This window comes from Aptenodytes forsteri, unplaced genomic scaffold (genome assembly GCF_000699145.1).
Source record: "Aptenodytes forsteri isolate BGI_AS27 unplaced genomic scaffold, ASM69914v1 Scaffold208, whole genome shotgun sequence".
In the NCBI taxonomy this organism is placed as follows: domain Eukaryota; kingdom Metazoa; phylum Chordata; class Aves; order Sphenisciformes; family Spheniscidae; genus Aptenodytes; species Aptenodytes forsteri.
Window position 1 is genome coordinate 2,421,847 of NW_008794963.1, and position 18,092 is coordinate 2,439,938.

The following is an 18,092-nucleotide window of genomic DNA, read 5'->3' on the forward strand; positions in this document are numbered from 1 at the left end:
CCCCCCTCCCACCGGGGGGGACGGGAGGGGAGTAAGTGAGTGAGTGGCTGTGTGGTGCTCAGTTGCCGACTGAGGTTAAACCACGATATGGGATTTTGACAACAATTTTTGTTTTTTCACATTGTACCTTGTTTTAAATTATATTAATCAGCTGCCATATATTGCTGCTTTGTTTTACGTTTTGTAATGAATATTCTCTTACACAAATTGTATTGATGCAAGAAATGCAAAAATAACATCTCCAGTGCTAATATAACTCAACTGAACAGTACATTCTGTGTCCATTGTGGTATTTTGATTGTGGTGATGTGTGTTTGAGGAAGGTAACCAGCACTTCCTGTTCTTTTTTTAATCTAAGTTTCCCTTGGAAATCAGATCGTTTATGTTCTGCCCTTTTCAAAAACACATTGTTTTAATTTACAACTAAGGTATGCTTCCTTTTTTATTTTGCTTCGTATTTATATTCCCAAAACTGCAAAACTCAGATTTTTTATTTAAATAGACAAAACATGGTCTAAGCTGTAAAGAGCACATATAAAAGTATGCTATTAAAAAAAAAGCCTGTACACACACATTCTTCTGTTTTTTGCTGTTACTTGGGTAAATTGTGAGTGTCTGTGTTTCCGAATTAAGCTTATATTTCATAATATTTTGGCCATTAAGATTTGATTGACTCTTACTTTTCAGAATGGTTCATCATCACTTCATTTTACCATTGATGAAGAACGGTTAGCTGGGTACTGTCAAGCTTGCGGAGTTCTTACCTCATCTTCTGATGATGCATCTCAACAGGCAACTCCTTACAGTCAAATCCATAGCTGTATGAAATCTGGCAACTATCAGGTAGGGTGCTTAAATAAACCCACATATATTTGAGGTTTTTTAATCATTCCATGTGGATGATTCCACCTGAATTGATAGGGATTTTAATAAATTTAAGTGTTCCAGTTAACCATTAACATACTGTTTTAGAACACACGTATATAGGAATATAACATAATCTGGTAATATTAGATTAAAATATCTTGGATTCCATACAACGTAAGTAATTTCTACTAGTTCATGTATGGAATTTTCAGGTAGAATCTAATTCTTCGGGTTTCAGGGAACATTGCTGCTGAGATGTGCAAGTTTGGTTTTTTCCTTTGATTCTCTGATGTTAGAGAACTTCTTGTTGTTTGGTCCCTTTATGGTTGTTTAATGAATTTTAGTGTTACGTATGGGTGCAGGCTGCTTCTGTTAGTTTGATCGCTTTTACCAGATAAAAAAACCTACTTTATCTGTATCTTTTGCATTATCCATTGACTATTCCAACTGTGTTTGTGTTACAGGACTTAGTGAAGATATTCCTTGAAGATAATCTAACCCTCAGTCTACCTGTTCAGTTCAGGCAATCAGTGCTGAGAGAACTCTTCCAAAAAGCTCAGCAGGGGTGAGACATAAAATAATGATCTGTTCAGTGATGATGAAAAGCAATTTTCATGAGTTCTATGTTTTTCGTGGGAAGTATACAACTTACATTCAGGAAACTTCAGCCTTTATTTCTGTTAGCAATAGTCTAAACTACATCTTCCAACTAAGGAGCTATGTTGTGATGTATCTCACTGTGGCCATGTATGGGAAAAATTTAATGAGTATTGACATTTACATAAATAAAAAATCAGTAAAGTGGTAAAAGTCATAATTGATCATGTGTGTGTATATATATAAAACTTATAACTGAGTTAATGCCTCTTTAGAGGTCTTCTGAAACTTGAAGTCAAAGCTGGTCAGGCAAACCATACTAAGCAGTATTATTGTAAGAGATGTGTGCTTCATTGGGAACACTGGCAGTGTAGTTATCTGTGATTAGGAGCCTTGTGCACTGCTGAACTAGCCCAGGGCTGAAGGATTAGTATGGTACACTTATAAAAAGAAAAAATTTATAATAAGCAGAGAGAATTAGGCATATTACGAGGGTAGCTTGTGGATGGCTCTCAACTGAGAAATACTGGCAGTGCATTGGCCACGTCCAAAATTCAACCTTCTGTGGAGCTTAGGCACTTGAATCAGGGTTATATGGAAAGCATCTCCATATAACCATGATGATAATTCTTCTCTGAAGGGAAGGTGCCTCAAGTATTTCAGTTGAAGAAGTGAGAGAGGCTCAGTTTTACAAACATATGTGTGAGGAAAAAGTATGGATGGTGACAGCCTCTTGTGTAAGAGCTTAGTAGTTACTGAATTCAGCTTTCACTTCAGCCAGAGAGGAGTCAAATAAACATCTCTTAGAAGAGGATCTTGGAGGCTGTAGCTTAGCACTGTGTAGGGGTGTTTTCATCTCTGATATGGCTGATACAGAGCGCCTTCAGTGATGAGCACTAGACAGAGAAGGATGGAGAGGAGACAGATGGAGGAGCATGACTTTGCAATCTAGTTAAGGCACACAGAGAAGGGTTAAGAGAAGGAAGTCATAGGTTCTGGTTATTTGTTTTTATTTTTGTCCAGTGATTGTGTATTCTGAGATGTATAAATACTCCTGAAGTCTTTTGGTCTGTCAGTCATGCTCAGGGCATGCTTGCCAAGAAGCAGTGCACCTTTGTGTCAGTCATACTGACACAACCCTAGTTGGAGTTCCAGTGCTGCTCAGGCTGAAGCAATAATGAAGTCTGCGTGTGAAACAGAGCTGTGGGCAGGGAGGGAATTTTCTTTAAAAAAAAAAAAAAAAAAAAAAGTGAGGTCCTGGGTAAACTTCAGTAGATCCTGAGTAAAGTTTTTCAGAGTGCAGTCTTGGACAGAGGCATGTGCTCTAAACCTGTCTCAGGATCTGGCACCTGGAGCTTTGCTGTGATACCAACTCTGTGTTTGTCAGAGAAGTTCTGTGATCTTTGGTTTTGTGTTCATGCAGGAATGATGCTCTGGATGAAGTTTGTTTCAAAGTCTGCATGTGCAACACAGTCTGTGATGTATTGCAGGGGCGAACAATTGATATTCAATTTTGTCAGCTGTTCCTGAAACCCAGCAAAGAGAAAATAGACTTCCTCCTTGAGGTAAGAAATTATCTGAAATTAGAAGAGGAAATGGTATTTAGTGAGGTATCTCTTTCGCCATATAACTGTATTATTGTTGCAAGTAATGCTCAAATTTCAGAAGCAGAGAAAAATACTTTGTAAGGTAACTTCTCAAACTTTATTCAACTTCTTTGCAGTTAGTACAAATATACTTCATGTGATCAGTCTCGCATCTTCATAGCTCTGTTTCCATCTATTGGGGAGGAACCAATATTGACCTGTTGCTTCAGCTTGGATTTGAAATTGCTGCGATTCCTGACATTATTAAATTATATAGAGATATTGTTGAATGTTTGTTTTCAAGGAACAAAGAAACAAGTTCTCCAAGACAGAGAGAGATACTAGAAAAAGAAGTATTTATTGAAGAGGACCACTTTCCTTTACCAGCTTTGTTGTAAAAGTTACCATGTCATGAAATGATCCTGAGTTACTGTATGTGTGAGATTTAAACTGTTGCCCTCAGTGAAGCTTTTTAGGAAACTATTATTGCTCAAACTAAACTTACTCCTTTTGTTGCTTTACTGTTATTTTTGTATCTTCTTTGCTTAATTTGAGCCTTGTCTTTTGCTTGTCTTTCAAGCACGTGGCAAAAATTGACTGACAAAAATTGACTCTGTACCTCAGAGCAAATAAAAGCTGTTCCATCAACTGCTCATATTAGGACTTTTTTTTTCTGAGAAATGTTTATTTCTTGCAAGCTGGCAATTAAATTCAACTAACTAGTTATCTTTCAACTACTGTTTCAAAGTTTAAAAAAAACCCACTAAGTCCTAGTAAGTCTTATGTTTTTGCACTTAAAAATGTTGGTTCATTTTTAAACTCTTGTGAAGGGGCTTTGTTATGTACTTAATGTCTTGTGAGGCTAACTGATACTGTGGTGCTCAGTGTCAGCACACCTAAATATCAGAGGAATAGGAAAAAGGAATGTGAATTGTGTCTGAGGGAAGATAAGTTGTACACAAAACAAGCTGTTTCAGACAGGTTGAAACTCTGATCTATCTGTGATTGCTACAGTGTTTATCAGATAACTTTGTTGCTTCCCTTGAGAGAGAGGGTTACTGCCTGATACTAATTGTGAGTCAGAAAACTGGGCAGTAACACTGTATGTAACTAAATATTTTAGGCGTTCTAAGGGGCTGCTTAATTATTTACTGCTTGCTTTCCCAGGTTTGTTCAAGATCGATAAACTTGGAAAACGCTTCTGAAGCGTTGAAGAGAAAAATGGCAGCATTTCTTAAGTATGTACCCGTATTAAGATAACATGAATTTACACTTTGTAAGCAATGTAATACAGCACAATAAATGTTTTGAACTTATAATTGGAAAAATAAGCAGCTTCTTTCTGCTCATGTAGTAACTTTTATATTTGTTTAGAAACTTGTGTTTGGGTTTGGAAGATCTTCAGCTTGTCTTCATGATTTCATCTCATGAGTTGTTCATAAAACTGCTGAAAGATGACGAACGGAAGCTGCTCATTGATCAAATGCGGAAGAGATCTCCTCGAATCAACCTGTGCACAAAACCTGTGACTTCTTTTTATGATATCCCAGGTAATTTTCACAGCATTTCCATTAACTTATATGCAGGCAGTCACCTGTTCCCATGCTTGAGGTTACTATGTGCAGGTCTGTTCTCAAAAAAAGTTTTTAGAGAGAATACTTCCCATTTTTAGTTGGTGAATGTCCTGCTTGTTTGAAGGTGGCTGTTATTTGCTTGTATTTTGCTTGTATCTCAACTGAGTATAATAGGTATGCTCAAATGAATGTGTCCTAGCTGACCAAGTGGAAGAGAGGTGTGGCAGTTGGTTTGAACCAAATCTGGCTGTGACAGCTGTTCCCGGAAAGGGCACCCTGCCTCTGGACTTACACCAGCACTAATGCTTATGTGACTGTGTGGTGAGCTGGACCAGGAGTGCCATCTGGATGAAGTTTTAAACCTACCAAAGTGAAACCCAGATCTTTTCGTCCAGTTCACTTCCCAGATGTAGCTGGCTGGCTGTGCAGCTGCACAAGTCAAAGCTAACATAAGAGGTGCCAGATGGTGACTTGAGCTGGAAAGAACTTACCTTTTCAGCTCTAATATAGCCTTGCATTGACTTAAGCCAGTTGTGAAAATGCATATTTTCACTAAGGCAGTATAGGAACACTTTTTTTTTTGGTGCAGATCTTGAACCTCTTGCTTCGCTGTAGCAAGGGTAAGGGAATACTCAGAGCTGCTGGTGTGAGAAAAGGGGGCATTGCAAGCAGCCCTTTAGGTCAGGGGAGCTAGGAAGTTAGCACAAGGTGTTTGTGGAAGGGCATGAAAGGATGTACGGGGCCTACAAAAGCATTGATGTTTCTGCTGTTCTTACTGTGTTATGTTTAAAATGTTATGTACTAAAGAAGTGCGCTTACACTTCTACATTAAGAAGGAACACACTGGAGACCTGATTGCTTTTCTTCTAGCTTCAGCAAGTGTCAATATTGGCCAGCTTGAACATCAGCTCATATTGTCAGTAGATCCCTGGAGGATTCGCCAGATCTTAATTGAGTTGCATGGTATGACTTCAGAACGCCAATTCTGGACAATTTCGAATAAGGTAATTTATTTGATGTGGTCATGAGAGAGTGTAATTCAAGGACTGGTTAGGTATCATACTGCAATGAACAGTAAACATTTTGTCATAGATCCTCAATGTGATTTATTTTTATTTTCCCCTCTCTGCATAATGGTGGTTTAATAAGAATGATGATACATATCTAAACTCACATACTCTATGAAAAGTATTACAACAAAATGTATAACCTTTGTTTTAAGGAATTACTGGCTGTATCACTAGCTTTCCTTGTGAGAAAACAAATTTCTGTAGTTTTCGCTTTCAGTATTCTGACTAGTTAGCAATATTATTTTAGTTTAAATTCCTACCATTAAAAGCTGGGAGCAGGAGAGAAGAGATTTTTTTTTTAAGTAAGGATTTCTTGTCTTTTTTGTTTTTTTTTTTTTCCCCTCCCAATTATTGCATATTCAGAGTATGAACAAAGTAGGGTAGATAGCCATTTTTATTGTACTTCTATATGAGCAATACACTACTTCTGATTAGATGTAAAAATTAGAGTTGGCACTTAGATGTCAATCACTTTCAATATTTGAGTTTTGTTTTTAATGTTTTAAGCAGTGATGTGAATTCTAAAACCTGTTTCTGTGCAAATGTCCTATGTATTTCTCTCCCAGTGGGAAGTACCAAATGTTTACGGCAATGTTATTTTAGGAATCAAAGACAATCTGACTAGGGATTTGGTCTACATCCTTATGGCGAAGGGATTACACTGCTGTGCAATTAAGGTGAGCAAGCCATCTCAAGTTACTGGTGAGTTAGTTTGAACAGCTGAATTTTAACAACACTGAAAATACAGAAAGCCCTTTTTGAGAAAAAGAATTGAAAAATTGGGAGCTGAGGGAGATGTAGTAACAAGTTCTGTGTCATATAATGGTTAAATATTTCTGTCTCTCAAAGTTCCATCAGTAGAGAGAGGATAATGGCTTTCCGATGAGTTGGGCCTGGAGATAATTTCATTCATACCAAGTTTTGATTATGATGTACTAAATCATGTTGCATCTAAAGCCAGCGGTGATTGGACTTACTGATATGAAGTGCTGTTCTTTTGGCTAACTGTTTTACATAAGGAATTTATTGGAATGCTGTTCCATTTGCCTTGTAGTTGACAATACTGTAGTCTGCTAAACTACAAGGTAAAACCAAACTGTACCTAATGTGCCAGTAGTTACTTCTGGTATGTTTTTGCTTAAACTTCTTTTTTTGTTTGAAAAAGCTGGAACTGTTGGAACTGTTAAGCTTAATAGCAAGTCCAAAGGACTCAAAAATGTAAATAGTAATTGTGAGATGCTTGAGCAATGCTAACGATAATGGATGCCGAGGCTGGTTCAACCAGGATAGAGCTGAACAGCACTTTAACTCTTAGTCTTTTCCCTCGTTAATCCATTAAGAAGCATTAATTGCAGGATCCTCTCTATTTCAGGATTTTGTCCATGCAAAACAGCTTTTTGCTGCTTGCTTGGAGCTTGTGACAGAGTTTTCTCCAAAACTCCGTCAAGTCATGCTGAATGAAATGCTACTTTTGGACATTTACACTCACGAAGCTGGAGCTGGTGTTTCTGGAGAACGTCCTCCTTCTGATCTTATAAGCAGAGTCCGAGGATATTTGGAAATGAGAGTACCTGGTAAGTACATTGCTGTCTTCCCTGGGATGCAATAAAGCACAAAGCTTGAGAGAAAGGGAAAAAAAAGAACAACTTTGTATTGTAGATCTACCATTTAGGTGTATAACTGGAAAAACAATAGTGAAGTTTGACACTGGTTTTAGTGAGTCTTTAGAAGCTTGGTTAGTTTTTGGAAGCTGGAAATGAGAACGGCAACATCATGATGCCTACGTATTGCTAAATACTGACAGTTTCTGTTTAGTGCCACTTAAAGGACTCGAACAGGATAAACATGTCTGCATTTTTACCTGAAAAGTTTTGCTAGTTGTTAAAGTAGTCCACGTGGTTTCACACTGAGGGAGGGGGTAACATAGTACTGTTGTGGTTGGAGGAAGCTGTTGTTGCTCCTAATTTTCAGAGGTGAAGTCTCTTGTAGGGCTGAGTATCGTGTTTTTCCGTGATAGATACGGAACATGCGTACCTAGAGGGAATGTGTTTTGCTTGTTTTTGTATAATGCTGTGTTTTCTCAAAAAAAAAAGTTAAGCAAAGAACCCCTTTTCTTCCAGATATACCTCTTCGACAAGTTATAGCTGAAGAATGTGTTGCCTTCCTGTTAAACTGGCGTGAGAACGAGTATTTGACCATGCAAGTTCCATTACCTCTGGTTCAAACTAATCCTTACGTGAAGGTAATGAGTGCTCAGTCTCAAAGCCTCGTCAGTCTATAATTGACTTTCTCCTGTTAAAGTCTTTTGTACTTTTAAAATCATGTACCCTTCTGTCTCAAGAGTGTCCGGTTTTGTGACTATAATGAATTAAGTCTGGTATAGAAGGCAGTAGGGCTAAGCAGTAAGTGTATTTGAAGATTGACAAAAGACATGGAAGTTGTGCTGCAAGAACAGATGAAACAAACTGCATCTTAGCCCTTGTTGGCTGCCAACTGAGGTTGGTTCCATAAGCATCAGGCATGTGTGGTTATGATCCATAAGCTGATTGAAACCCTGTAGCACTCCCATAAAGGACTCTCCTCTCAGCTGGAACTCCGCCTAGTTCATGTAGGAGGTATGAGAAGTGTACAGATCTCGGGCTTCATGTCTGGTTGATTTTTCTGTTCCTAAGACACTTTTTCTAAATGTGCTGTAATGGTTCCATTTTTGAACCCAACACCAGTGTTGAATTTCTGGAGACATTCAAGCACTGCGTTTTTTGAAACTTTACTTTCAAAATGGTTTTACAGCAATGTTTCTACTTCAAAGTCAGGCAATGAAGCTGAATGCAGATCATATTACAGGACAGATTCATTTTTGGCCTGCTCTGCTTACCTGTGGTATTTCCTAATTTCCATTTTGAGGTTCAGCTTTTTCCGTATAGCAGAGGGTGCCAGTTTCAGTTCAGATTAATTATTTTATGAAAGTTAAGGGAGTTCTAGGGAGCCAGTCTTTGTAAAACTGTATCTTACGGTTTTTAGCTTTTATGCAAAATATTTAAGTAGGGTGTAAAGCTTGTTTTCCGGAGCCTGTAGTAATGAAATATACCCTAAGGAAACTAATAAAGGGAAAAATCCTCTGTTTAATTCCTGTCTTCCAGGTTCCCCTCATCAGTGTCCTCTGCTGCAAAGTTTAGTCACATTGCTTTGTAGTTTGTAACTTAAAATCACGTGCTTAGCCATTTTAAATGCCAGTAGTTACTTTGCTGTAGTCAATATTCAGAGAAGCTGTAGTTGTATTTTTTTTCTCTTGCATTGCGTAGCTGGGACAGTTGCTGGCTGCTACATGCAAAGAACTTCCAGGTCCCAAAGAAAGTAGACGGACAGCTAAAGACCTTTGGGAAGTTGTTGTACAAATCTGCAGTGTATCCAACCAGCACAAACGGGGGAATGATGGCAGAGTGAGTTTGATAAAACACAGGGAGTCTACACTGGGCATTATGTACAGGTGTGTTTTCTTAAATTACTTTTAAAGATTGTTTGAATTGTATATTTGACCCCGTGTTCCCTTCAAAAATTATCTGGATTCCACTATCAGAGTGGTGGGAGCAGCTAAAGATCTCTACCGAGTGAACGATCTGTTCACTGGCGATGTTGGGTATTAGCAGTGATGTGTTGACTTTCCTTTTCAGAGAGAGAAAAGGAGTGTGTGGGATTCAGGTCAACATTCAGACACCAAAGCATATATGCCTGTGCTCCCATTATAATCAGTGTACATCTTCCAATGAAGTCAAGGGCATCTAGAGGGCAGTTTAGCTGACCGACTGGAGGTGTCTGCTTTACATCGAATAGAATTGCTCCATTGACTGTATCAGTTAACTGCTTTTATAACTGTATTAAATACCTAGCTCACAGCCTAGGTGTCTACACTTAGCTTTAGGTTTTCTGAATCTAAAGCTAGATGTTAGTCACTCTTGAAATGAAATTCTAGTTCAGCTGAGCCCCTTGGGAGAGGGAAAGGAAGAAAATATTGTTGACTAGAGTAATTTCACTGTCGGTTACCTAACCTCTGCCAGCCTTAGCTTTAACTGTTTGATTGATTCAGGACTCTGATTTGTCCACTCAGTAAGTGTTTTCAGCCTGTTCTTAAGTCCAAGCCTTATTATAAGTTGCCTATTACGGTAAATTCTGGAATGTATGATTATATTGAACAGTCTTCCATGTTAAAAACGTGGAAAAGGTGCCCCTGTCAAACTATGGACTGTTTCTTTGCCTTTCTTGAGCTAAGCAGGTTAATATGTGCCTAAAGGCCAGCTGCTTTTGCTTATGCTGCTGTGGGATGGGTGGAAGAGGGTATGTGCTTGCTGTAGGTTTCAGTTGTATACTCTGGCGAGGAAAAGGAAGCAGTACAGGTGTACTCTAGGATACTGAACCTTTTCTGACCCCTCTGATTCAAACAGTAAAGGGCAGTGACCCTGTTGTTGTTACGGAAAAACAGCAGTGAAACCTTTTCCAAGCAGGCTGTGCTTGTCTTGATTGTCTTCTAGTGACAATTTCTGATGTGGCATGACAAGGAAATCAATGTACTTTATAAATGATCACAGCGTACCCTCTTCTATAAGCCTGTAGGTCATTGTTGCAATCCTAGCTTGGAGAATTACAGTACAGTTCAATTGCTTTCCCCTTTAGAGTCAATGGTTGACTTACTACAAAGTGATTTTTCATGCCTTTTATAGCTTGATGGAATAACAAATATCTCTTATTTAACCTGTTTTAAATGTAAAAGTAAAACTTGCCAGTGACTGTATTGAAAATGAATGACCTGCTCGAGCACTTTCACTTATATACCCTGCATTTGTAAACTTAGAGGTGAAGGAGTATTTTGGTGGGTGAAGAATTTGCTTTACTGACTCTCATTTCCAGTGTATTAAGTTTGCATATATTCTTTGCTGTGGACGATTACTTACATGGATATTTGCATCCCTAATTTAGGAGTGAATTGCTGTCCTTCATCAAAAAGCTTCGGGTAAGTTATAGTGGTCTTGAGAATGTGTTTGCAACGAGAACTTTCTTTTGGTGTATTATTTTTCTGGACTTTCCAGTTAAATTCGGAAAATCTGATAGCTGTACAGGTGTTTTATATGGCTGAAGAACTTCTGAATTTGCTATACCTGCCATACAGCAGTGTGGAATACCTTGTTAAAAAAAAAAAAAAAATTAAAAAAAAATCCTGAATTCTGACAGTGGAGATCTGTTAACATTAGGAGTATATTTTATTCCAGCTATCATGAAGTTCATTTTATTCCAGCTATCACGAAGCAAAGCATTCCTTTTGGAGGGAGAAGGAAGCTGCTACTTGCATCGTTACTAAGCAGCAGAAGTAAGAAGGGAAATTGTTTTATACCTTGTGGGTTTGTAAATGCATAGAAAGTTGTCGTATACCTAGCTTAAGTTTAAGGCTAGGCAGTAGCCACAGAAACAAGATAAAGATGTCTAAAACCTAAGTAAGGTTTTAATCCAAGCAGTTATTCAGGAAAACCTGAAGTAATTAAAGACTTCCTACAGAAACTTTCTTGCAGTATTCCTATGTTGCAGGATTCTTAACAAAATATTGCCCTGTTTCAATAGGAAATTATAATGGTGTCAGAACTTCTTACACCACTTTCTTCCCTAAGCTTTAAAGCTGAGTTTTGTTAGTTCATGGGAATGCTATTTTTTTTTTTTCCTTACAGGAACCATTGGTTTTAACCACAATATTGTCCCTCTTTGTCAAGCTTCATAATGTTCGGGTTAGTATATATCATAAATATCTTACTTGGTTTTCTTGAAACATTTCTCTTTGTAATGTCTCTTACTATCTTTCTTCTCTTAGGAAGATATTGTGAATGATATTGCAGCAGAGCACATTTCCATCTGGCCCTCATCCATCCCCAAGTAAGATGATAATTAAAAATACAATTTTCAAAATACACGTTTACATAGTTGGTTGGGTTCCAGTTACTGTGTATTAGTTACTGTGTGTCAGTGTGATTTCTGCCATGTAAGGGCATCACTGACCCCCATTCTGTTTGCAGGCAGATTGGTCTGATTGCATGGAGGTTTTTGCTCCTAAGTTGATGGTCCTGATGGAGATGTGGATACAAGAAACTAGGGAGGTTTTAGCTGTGTATTTTACTGAGCTATGTGCAGCTATGTGAACTATATAATATTTTAATACAAAATATCTAATATTTTTGACGTGTGTTTGAATAATTGCCAAAATACTAAGTGGCATATGGTATGTATTGACTGGTTCTGGCTGGATTGGACTGTATTTCTCCAACGAAGTTTAGAGGCTCTGTGGGGCTAGAACCTCACTGTTTTTAGATTCCAGGTATGCCCTGGGAGAGGTGACTTTTGTGAGGGAGAGTGTGTAATGCTTAGTGTGGCTAACCTGTCTTTAATTGGTCTGATTGAATAGTCTCATTGTTACTGATGTAGACTTCAGTGTATGTTATAAGGCTAATCAGAAGACAGTCGTTTTCAAGGTTACCAGAATTTAGCAGTACGGTGAGAAAAAACAAGTTTTAGAAACGGAGATTCCACACAAACTTTGGGAAAGGCTGCCCAAGCAATGTGCCAAACCATTCCCAGCCTTCCTCTCCAAGCTAGTTCCACAAGGTTCTAGAGACTGCTGTCTGTGGCCACTTATGCAGATACTGTGATAAATTTGTAGTGGTTTCGGGTGTTGTCTTTAAACTTCTTGAAACTGAGAACTTATATTCTTGCACAGAACCCTTTTATGGTGCCAGCCACAGATAAACTTCGGACTTTTTGTCCGACTCTGTGAAGGGTGTATTTGTTCTCAGATTTACTGTATTGAAACAATTCAACGGTAGTCTGAGTCAACACTAAGTCTTTCCTGGAGTTATTTTTGCTTGACATTTAATGCAAGGTGCTTTGGGCTAGACTAGGTGTAAAATCAGATTACTGTTTAAAAAACCAAAACAATAATTTAGGAATTATTTTTCTTCCTTTTTTTCCTTTAGTCTTCAGTCAGTGGACTTTGAAGCTGTGGCTGTTACAGTAAAAGAGCTAGTCAGCTATGCATTGACTATCAACGCGAACAACCACTTCTGGTTGATTATTCAGGCAGATATTTATTTTGGTAAGTGAAACCAATGTCTATTGTTAGCATGTGTGTAGGGGTCCCTTGCTTCTCTGAGATTTGCCTGACATAACCCTCCTTGTGTTTCCTCTTACGAAAAGAAGCTTAAGTGATATATGAGTTTAAAATCTTCAGGTGCAATAGTGTAGGTGAATTTGTCTGGGAGGTTGTCTAAGCTCACAGGGAGACTGAGCTTTTGATGGGTCATGCAAACGTGCTTTTAGGGTAAGGGAAACTTTACTGTGAGTGTCTTTGTTAACTTCACGTTTTTAGTGGGTGCAGTTGGTCCTTGAGTGGTATAATTACGCAACCCCCTAACATTTGAGTCTTTTATTAACTGAATGGAAAGCTGTGTGAGCAGTGCTTGCTCTTAAATGTGGAGATCAGCTTCACTGGAGCAGAAGACGAGCAGGGTAGAGAGGATCTGTATTTTATATAGGGAAGTATCTAGGATTTGTAAATGAGGAAGCATGAACTCCTGATCCTGGTATTGGTTGTGATGGGAAGCTCTTTCCTGTCGTTCTGTCCTCACCTGCCACTTTTCCAGTACTTACCCTTGCTCCTCAGCTGGGAGCAGCCAACAGAATTGGGACGTAGTGTTTCAGGTTCTGGACACCATGACATGGCACCCAGCCTGCAGCAGGGCAGCGGTTGCCTGGGAAAATCTTGCCCAGCCTATGTGATACTATGCTTTGTTAAATTATTCCCCAATCTAGAGTCAGTTCCTGGGGCTTACTTTACAGTGTGAGTAGAGTGGAGAGAGGTAGGTGATGAAGAATGAACTTTCAGAAGATAGCCAGACAAGTACAGTACTACCTGGTGTATGTGCTAGAGAAGGACATGGCCATAGCTGTCCTCAAAGGTAGTTGGGCATTTCTTCCACTGAAATTATCTGTGGAGAGCAGTCTGGTGAAATTTAGCATTTAAGCCAGATTGTTCTTTTCTGACAATAAAACAAGACGTGTGCTGTGCCTCTGCCATCTACTTGCTGGTGCTTTGGGCTGTTGCAGGAGGCAAGGTGCATGTTTCCAAATCTCTCTTTTTGGACTGGAAGGATGTCTGTGGTGTGCGGTAAGATGTAGTGCAGAAACCCTAGCCTGTTGCTTCCAAAGGAGACAAATTTGTCTAGAAGATGCTTTATAACCCTTGGGGTGAGGGGAGGGGTCTTAGTCTTGTGTTGAGGGCTGTCACCTTAAATATTGGATAGTGATTCAAGGTTATAAACTGGCAGTATTTACTGCTCGTACAAGGTGGAACAACATCCCAGAAGGAGGATGTTTGTGTAGGAAGCCTCAGAAGCTGCTACCTGAAAGAGCAATGGTTGGAGCACTCCTGGCATGTGTCAGGTCTGTATTTCAGAAGCTGCGTGGACAAGCAGACTGCTCTCACCACAGAGCCCCTGAAGGCTGCCTTCACGTCAGTTCAGTAAGAACTTACTGAGAGTAAAACTAGTGCTGAACCATGAGATGGGTGTGGTGGTGGCAGCTGGCCCCCTCTAACTTGTACTAACTAAACTTCTTCACTACGGCCTGCGTGCTAAGTTCAGTGAAGGCAAACTTCTTTTCCACTCTAAGGGTGATCAAATACCTGAAAAGTAAAAAGTAGTTCTCAGAAGGCAGAACTTTGCCTGTGTTGCTAGTTTTCCCAATTGTGTAGTTTTCTGTCTGTCGCTGTTTTACCACCTCCTGTGTGTCTGTGCTTTTTAAACAATGATATGCAAGTCACTTTCCCAGTAGAATTCAGCTGTGAGATACATGTCTGAGTAATTGTATACACAATTGATCAGAGTCTTAGAAATAATTGTTTGCTTTTAAGGCCTTATTTTGCTTTTTTCCACTGCAGCAACGAATCAGTATTCAGCAGCCCTTCACTATTATCTACAGGCAGGAGCTGTATGCTCAGACTTCTTTAATAAGATGGTACCACCAGATGTGTACACAGACCAGGTGAGTTAAAATGGCATTTAGATATACAAAAATACCTCTTTGGATTCAGTCAGCATCCTAATTCTCTGTAGAGACAAAACTGCTAGACACGTTCACGTTCCTGTAGTCTGTAAGATTTTATACTGATGCATTTAGGGATATGAATCCTCATAGATCCATTTTTCTTTGCTTGTTGCTTGAAGGCCATAGAAAATGTGAAGCTTCTCCTTTGCTGGAGCACAGGCGGCTTTTCTGTTAGTTTGTAGAGACTGAACGTGCAGAGTTGCCAGCTGGGGAAGCACTGGTACTGGGCTCCGGTGCAGCAGTGAGCAAATGGAAAAGCCAAGAGCACGCACATCACCGTGTGGTGTGGCGATCCCCCAGCTCGTCCCTGTGGGGCTGCACCGTGTTGTGCAGTGCCGGGCAGGCAGACCAGCTCAGGAGAGCGCAGCAGCACTTCCTCTTCCTCACTGGCTGTGCTGCAGCACTGGGCCTGAGCCTCCAGCCAGTGGAAACATCCAGCTCCACTGCGCTTCTGGTGCTGGTATTGCATGGATGGAGCCTGCTTGCTTCCACCCATGGCGCAGATGAACATAAGCGTATCATCTAAACACTTCTAAAATATTGTCTGCTCTAGCTAACACAGGTGAGGGGTGGGAGTATGGATCATGTTAGCAGTGAGATCCAGACAATGTTGGCTCCTTTTCAGATGCCCACACTGGTATCTTTTTCCAGACAGTGAGCAGAGCTGCATTGCAGCGCTGTGCAAGGTTGTCCAGAGATGGGTAGGATTGTAACTTACCACTGTCAGAGCGTGCCGGAGGTATGGCACTGTACATAGTGTGTACCTGTGTACTCTGCAAGTTGGTGTAACAAGTGGCTTGTCACTTGCAAGTGGGCCATGAGTGAGAACCCCTTAATAACCGTGTGTGTTGGGGGGAATCTTCAGTCCCAGCCACAGCATGTTCCGGTGAAATCTGCCAGCTGCTTTAACCTTTATCCAGGCATTTGTCGTCTTCATTAGGACACCACTGTGTTACTTGTAGACTGCATTTTGGTAGGTGATAGGCTTGTCGTGACTGTCCAGACCCAGGGAAGGAGGTTATTTTTATACCCGGTCCGATCACTGCTCCTTTCATGTTCCTGTTCATACGGCAAGTGAGAGCTTCGGACACTGTCTGAGATCCCGAATGTTCACAGCCCAATCTAAGCTGTGCCTCGTGCCAGGCTACAGCGGTGCAGGCGTCCTGGCTGGGACCACCGTGCTGTCACACAGCAGCACTGCTGCTCGCCAGCACATGTTTTGCCTTGGCGTGAGAGCTTTTGTCCGTGAGCCCACTCACTGTGCTGTTCCCACCCAGGTCAGGCCTTCTCTGTGAGCGGCAGGGGATAAAGGTGAAGCGCTTTAACAGACCACGGCCCGGCTCTCTTAGCGGGAACGCAGTGCTTTGTTCTGTAGCACACATCATGCTCCTGTGAAGTCTCCGAAGTGATGAAAGCTCAGTTGATCGGTGGATGTACCAAACCCCAGGAATTGTTGGGGGGTGGGTAGAAGAATGTACATAGTTATTTAGCTGGTCCCTTGTATTTAAAAAAAAAAAACTTGGTTTGTGTTCCAATACTAGCATTTCAAAACTTGTGTTTTGTTTTTTAACTGTTCTGTAGGTGATAAAAAGAATGATCAAGTGTTGTTCTTTACTCAACTGTCACACCCAGGTAAGAGTTGAAACACGGCATTTGGTAAAACATTGGTTTATAAGTATTTTGATGTTAAAAGAGGGGGAGAACTTTCTAAAAAGCAAAACTGAATCCAACTTTCCTTGTAAATGCAGTCTGCAATAAAATAGATTTTGTTGTTGTTACTGTTGCTTCTAGGACACTAAAATGACCCAAATTAACAAGTAAATAAACACATACTTAGAAATGTTGTAAAAAGCAGAAAGTCTGTGTTTTTTCTGTCCCATTTTTCTCTTAGGATAGAGGTGTGTGTGTTTTGTTTGTGGGGGTTTTTTTTGTAGAGTTGAGAATGAGTATGGTATCCGTGGGGTGGTATTGGGAACCTGGCCTTGTTGTTCATGGTGACTGCCTGTGGATGTTGTTGTTCAGTGGGATTGTTCCTTCTCCAGGAAGTAACAAGGCTGACATTAGGCTCTGATTCCAGAGCTATTAAATGCGTTTAGAAACCCAGAAGCTGGGTCAGTCCCTTCAGACTTGAGTAAAACCCCTTTTTCTTCCTTTTTAGCTACTACTGTTGTTGATATTTCAGAATGAGTTGTGTATGTTCTTGAAGTTCAGGTGCTCAGAACTTGCTTGCTGTGGAAACTGGCACTTGGTTAGGTCTAGGAATGGGGTGGGATTACTGAGGTATTTTGTGGAAGACTAGTTTGTGGGGAATTAAGGCTGTGAAAGTCACCTGTGAGTCTTTCCTTACAGGTAGCTATTTTATGCCAGTTCCTCAGAGAAGTAGACTATAAAACTGCATTTAAGGCACTGCAGGAACAAAACAGGTAAGTGTTACAATGAAGTTTATAAATACATATACATGATATGTGAATGTGTTGGGTAATCTAACCTTGTATTGTCTTTCAGTCATGATGCCATGGATTCTTATTACGAATACATCTGGGATGTCACAATTCTGGAGTATTTGACATGTATCCTTTCACTAGAATGAATACTGCTAGAGAAAGCTCATACTGGGTGTTTGTGGCTGGAAAAAGCCTGTTTCCTACCCAAGTGACTTTCCTTGACTCACTCCCAGATCTCCACCACAAAAGAGGCGAGACAGACAAGCGGCAGATAGCAGTAAGTGAACACAGGGGGCTTGGGGGTATGGGATTTCTTTGGGGTGCCTTTCCCTCCCCAAAAAGAATTGCCACTTCCAGTTTTAATTTTGTTGTGTAATTCTTAATAGCATCTGGATGCTGATGTGAAGTTGTACTTGGAGCGTTTAGGGGTGGGCTGGCACAGCATGTTACAGAAATAAATCACCTGTTGGACTAGTGCTGAAAATGCCTTGTAATGAAACAGCTTTACTAGCATGACTGTTGCTAGTGATGTCTCCTCCTCTTTTGTTTCCAGATAAAAGCCATTGGCCAGACAGAGCTGAATGCCAGTAATCCTGAGGAAGTCCTACAGCTTGCTGCACAGAGAAGAAAAAAGAAGTTTCTTCAAGCAATGGCAAAACTTTACTTCTAGGCTAATGCTGGAAGACTATTATAAAATGTGTGGAAGTGGAAAAAAAATCTTTCAAGACTTTATTATTTTAAATTCATTTAAATTTTTATACAACATTTACAGTCTAGTATCTTTCTTTTTAGAAATAGATGAAATCTTATAATAAACCC

General features: G+C 39.9%; 1 protein-coding gene across 1 annotated transcript in view; it reads left to right on the forward strand.

Annotated features, from left to right (window-relative positions):
• Positions 1–18,038, forward strand: part of INTS8 (integrator complex subunit 8) — a 27,646-nt gene extending 9,608 nt beyond the window's left edge. Inside the window, exons 8-27 of the mRNA XM_009275472.1 lie at positions 688–843; positions 1,332–1,432; positions 2,888–3,029; positions 4,218–4,288; positions 4,425–4,600; positions 5,495–5,628; positions 6,261–6,371; positions 7,067–7,268; positions 7,815–7,936; positions 8,997–9,181; positions 10,666–10,699; positions 11,406–11,462; positions 11,546–11,607; positions 12,702–12,820; positions 14,663–14,766; positions 16,411–16,461; positions 17,179–17,252; positions 17,335–17,399; positions 17,507–17,550; positions 17,827–18,038. Coding sequence (XP_009273747.1) covers positions 688–843; positions 1,332–1,432; positions 2,888–3,029; positions 4,218–4,288; positions 4,425–4,600; positions 5,495–5,628; positions 6,261–6,371; positions 7,067–7,268; positions 7,815–7,936; positions 8,997–9,181; positions 10,666–10,699; positions 11,406–11,462; positions 11,546–11,607; positions 12,702–12,820; positions 14,663–14,766; positions 16,411–16,461; positions 17,179–17,252; positions 17,335–17,399; positions 17,507–17,550; positions 17,827–17,943 — 2,127 coding nt within the window. The 3' untranslated portion in view covers positions 17,944–18,038. The remainder of the gene's footprint in view (positions 1–687; positions 844–1,331; positions 1,433–2,887; positions 3,030–4,217; positions 4,289–4,424; positions 4,601–5,494; positions 5,629–6,260; positions 6,372–7,066; positions 7,269–7,814; positions 7,937–8,996; positions 9,182–10,665; positions 10,700–11,405; positions 11,463–11,545; positions 11,608–12,701; positions 12,821–14,662; positions 14,767–16,410; positions 16,462–17,178; positions 17,253–17,334; positions 17,400–17,506; positions 17,551–17,826) is intronic.
• Positions 18,039–18,092: the final 54 nt, after the last annotated feature.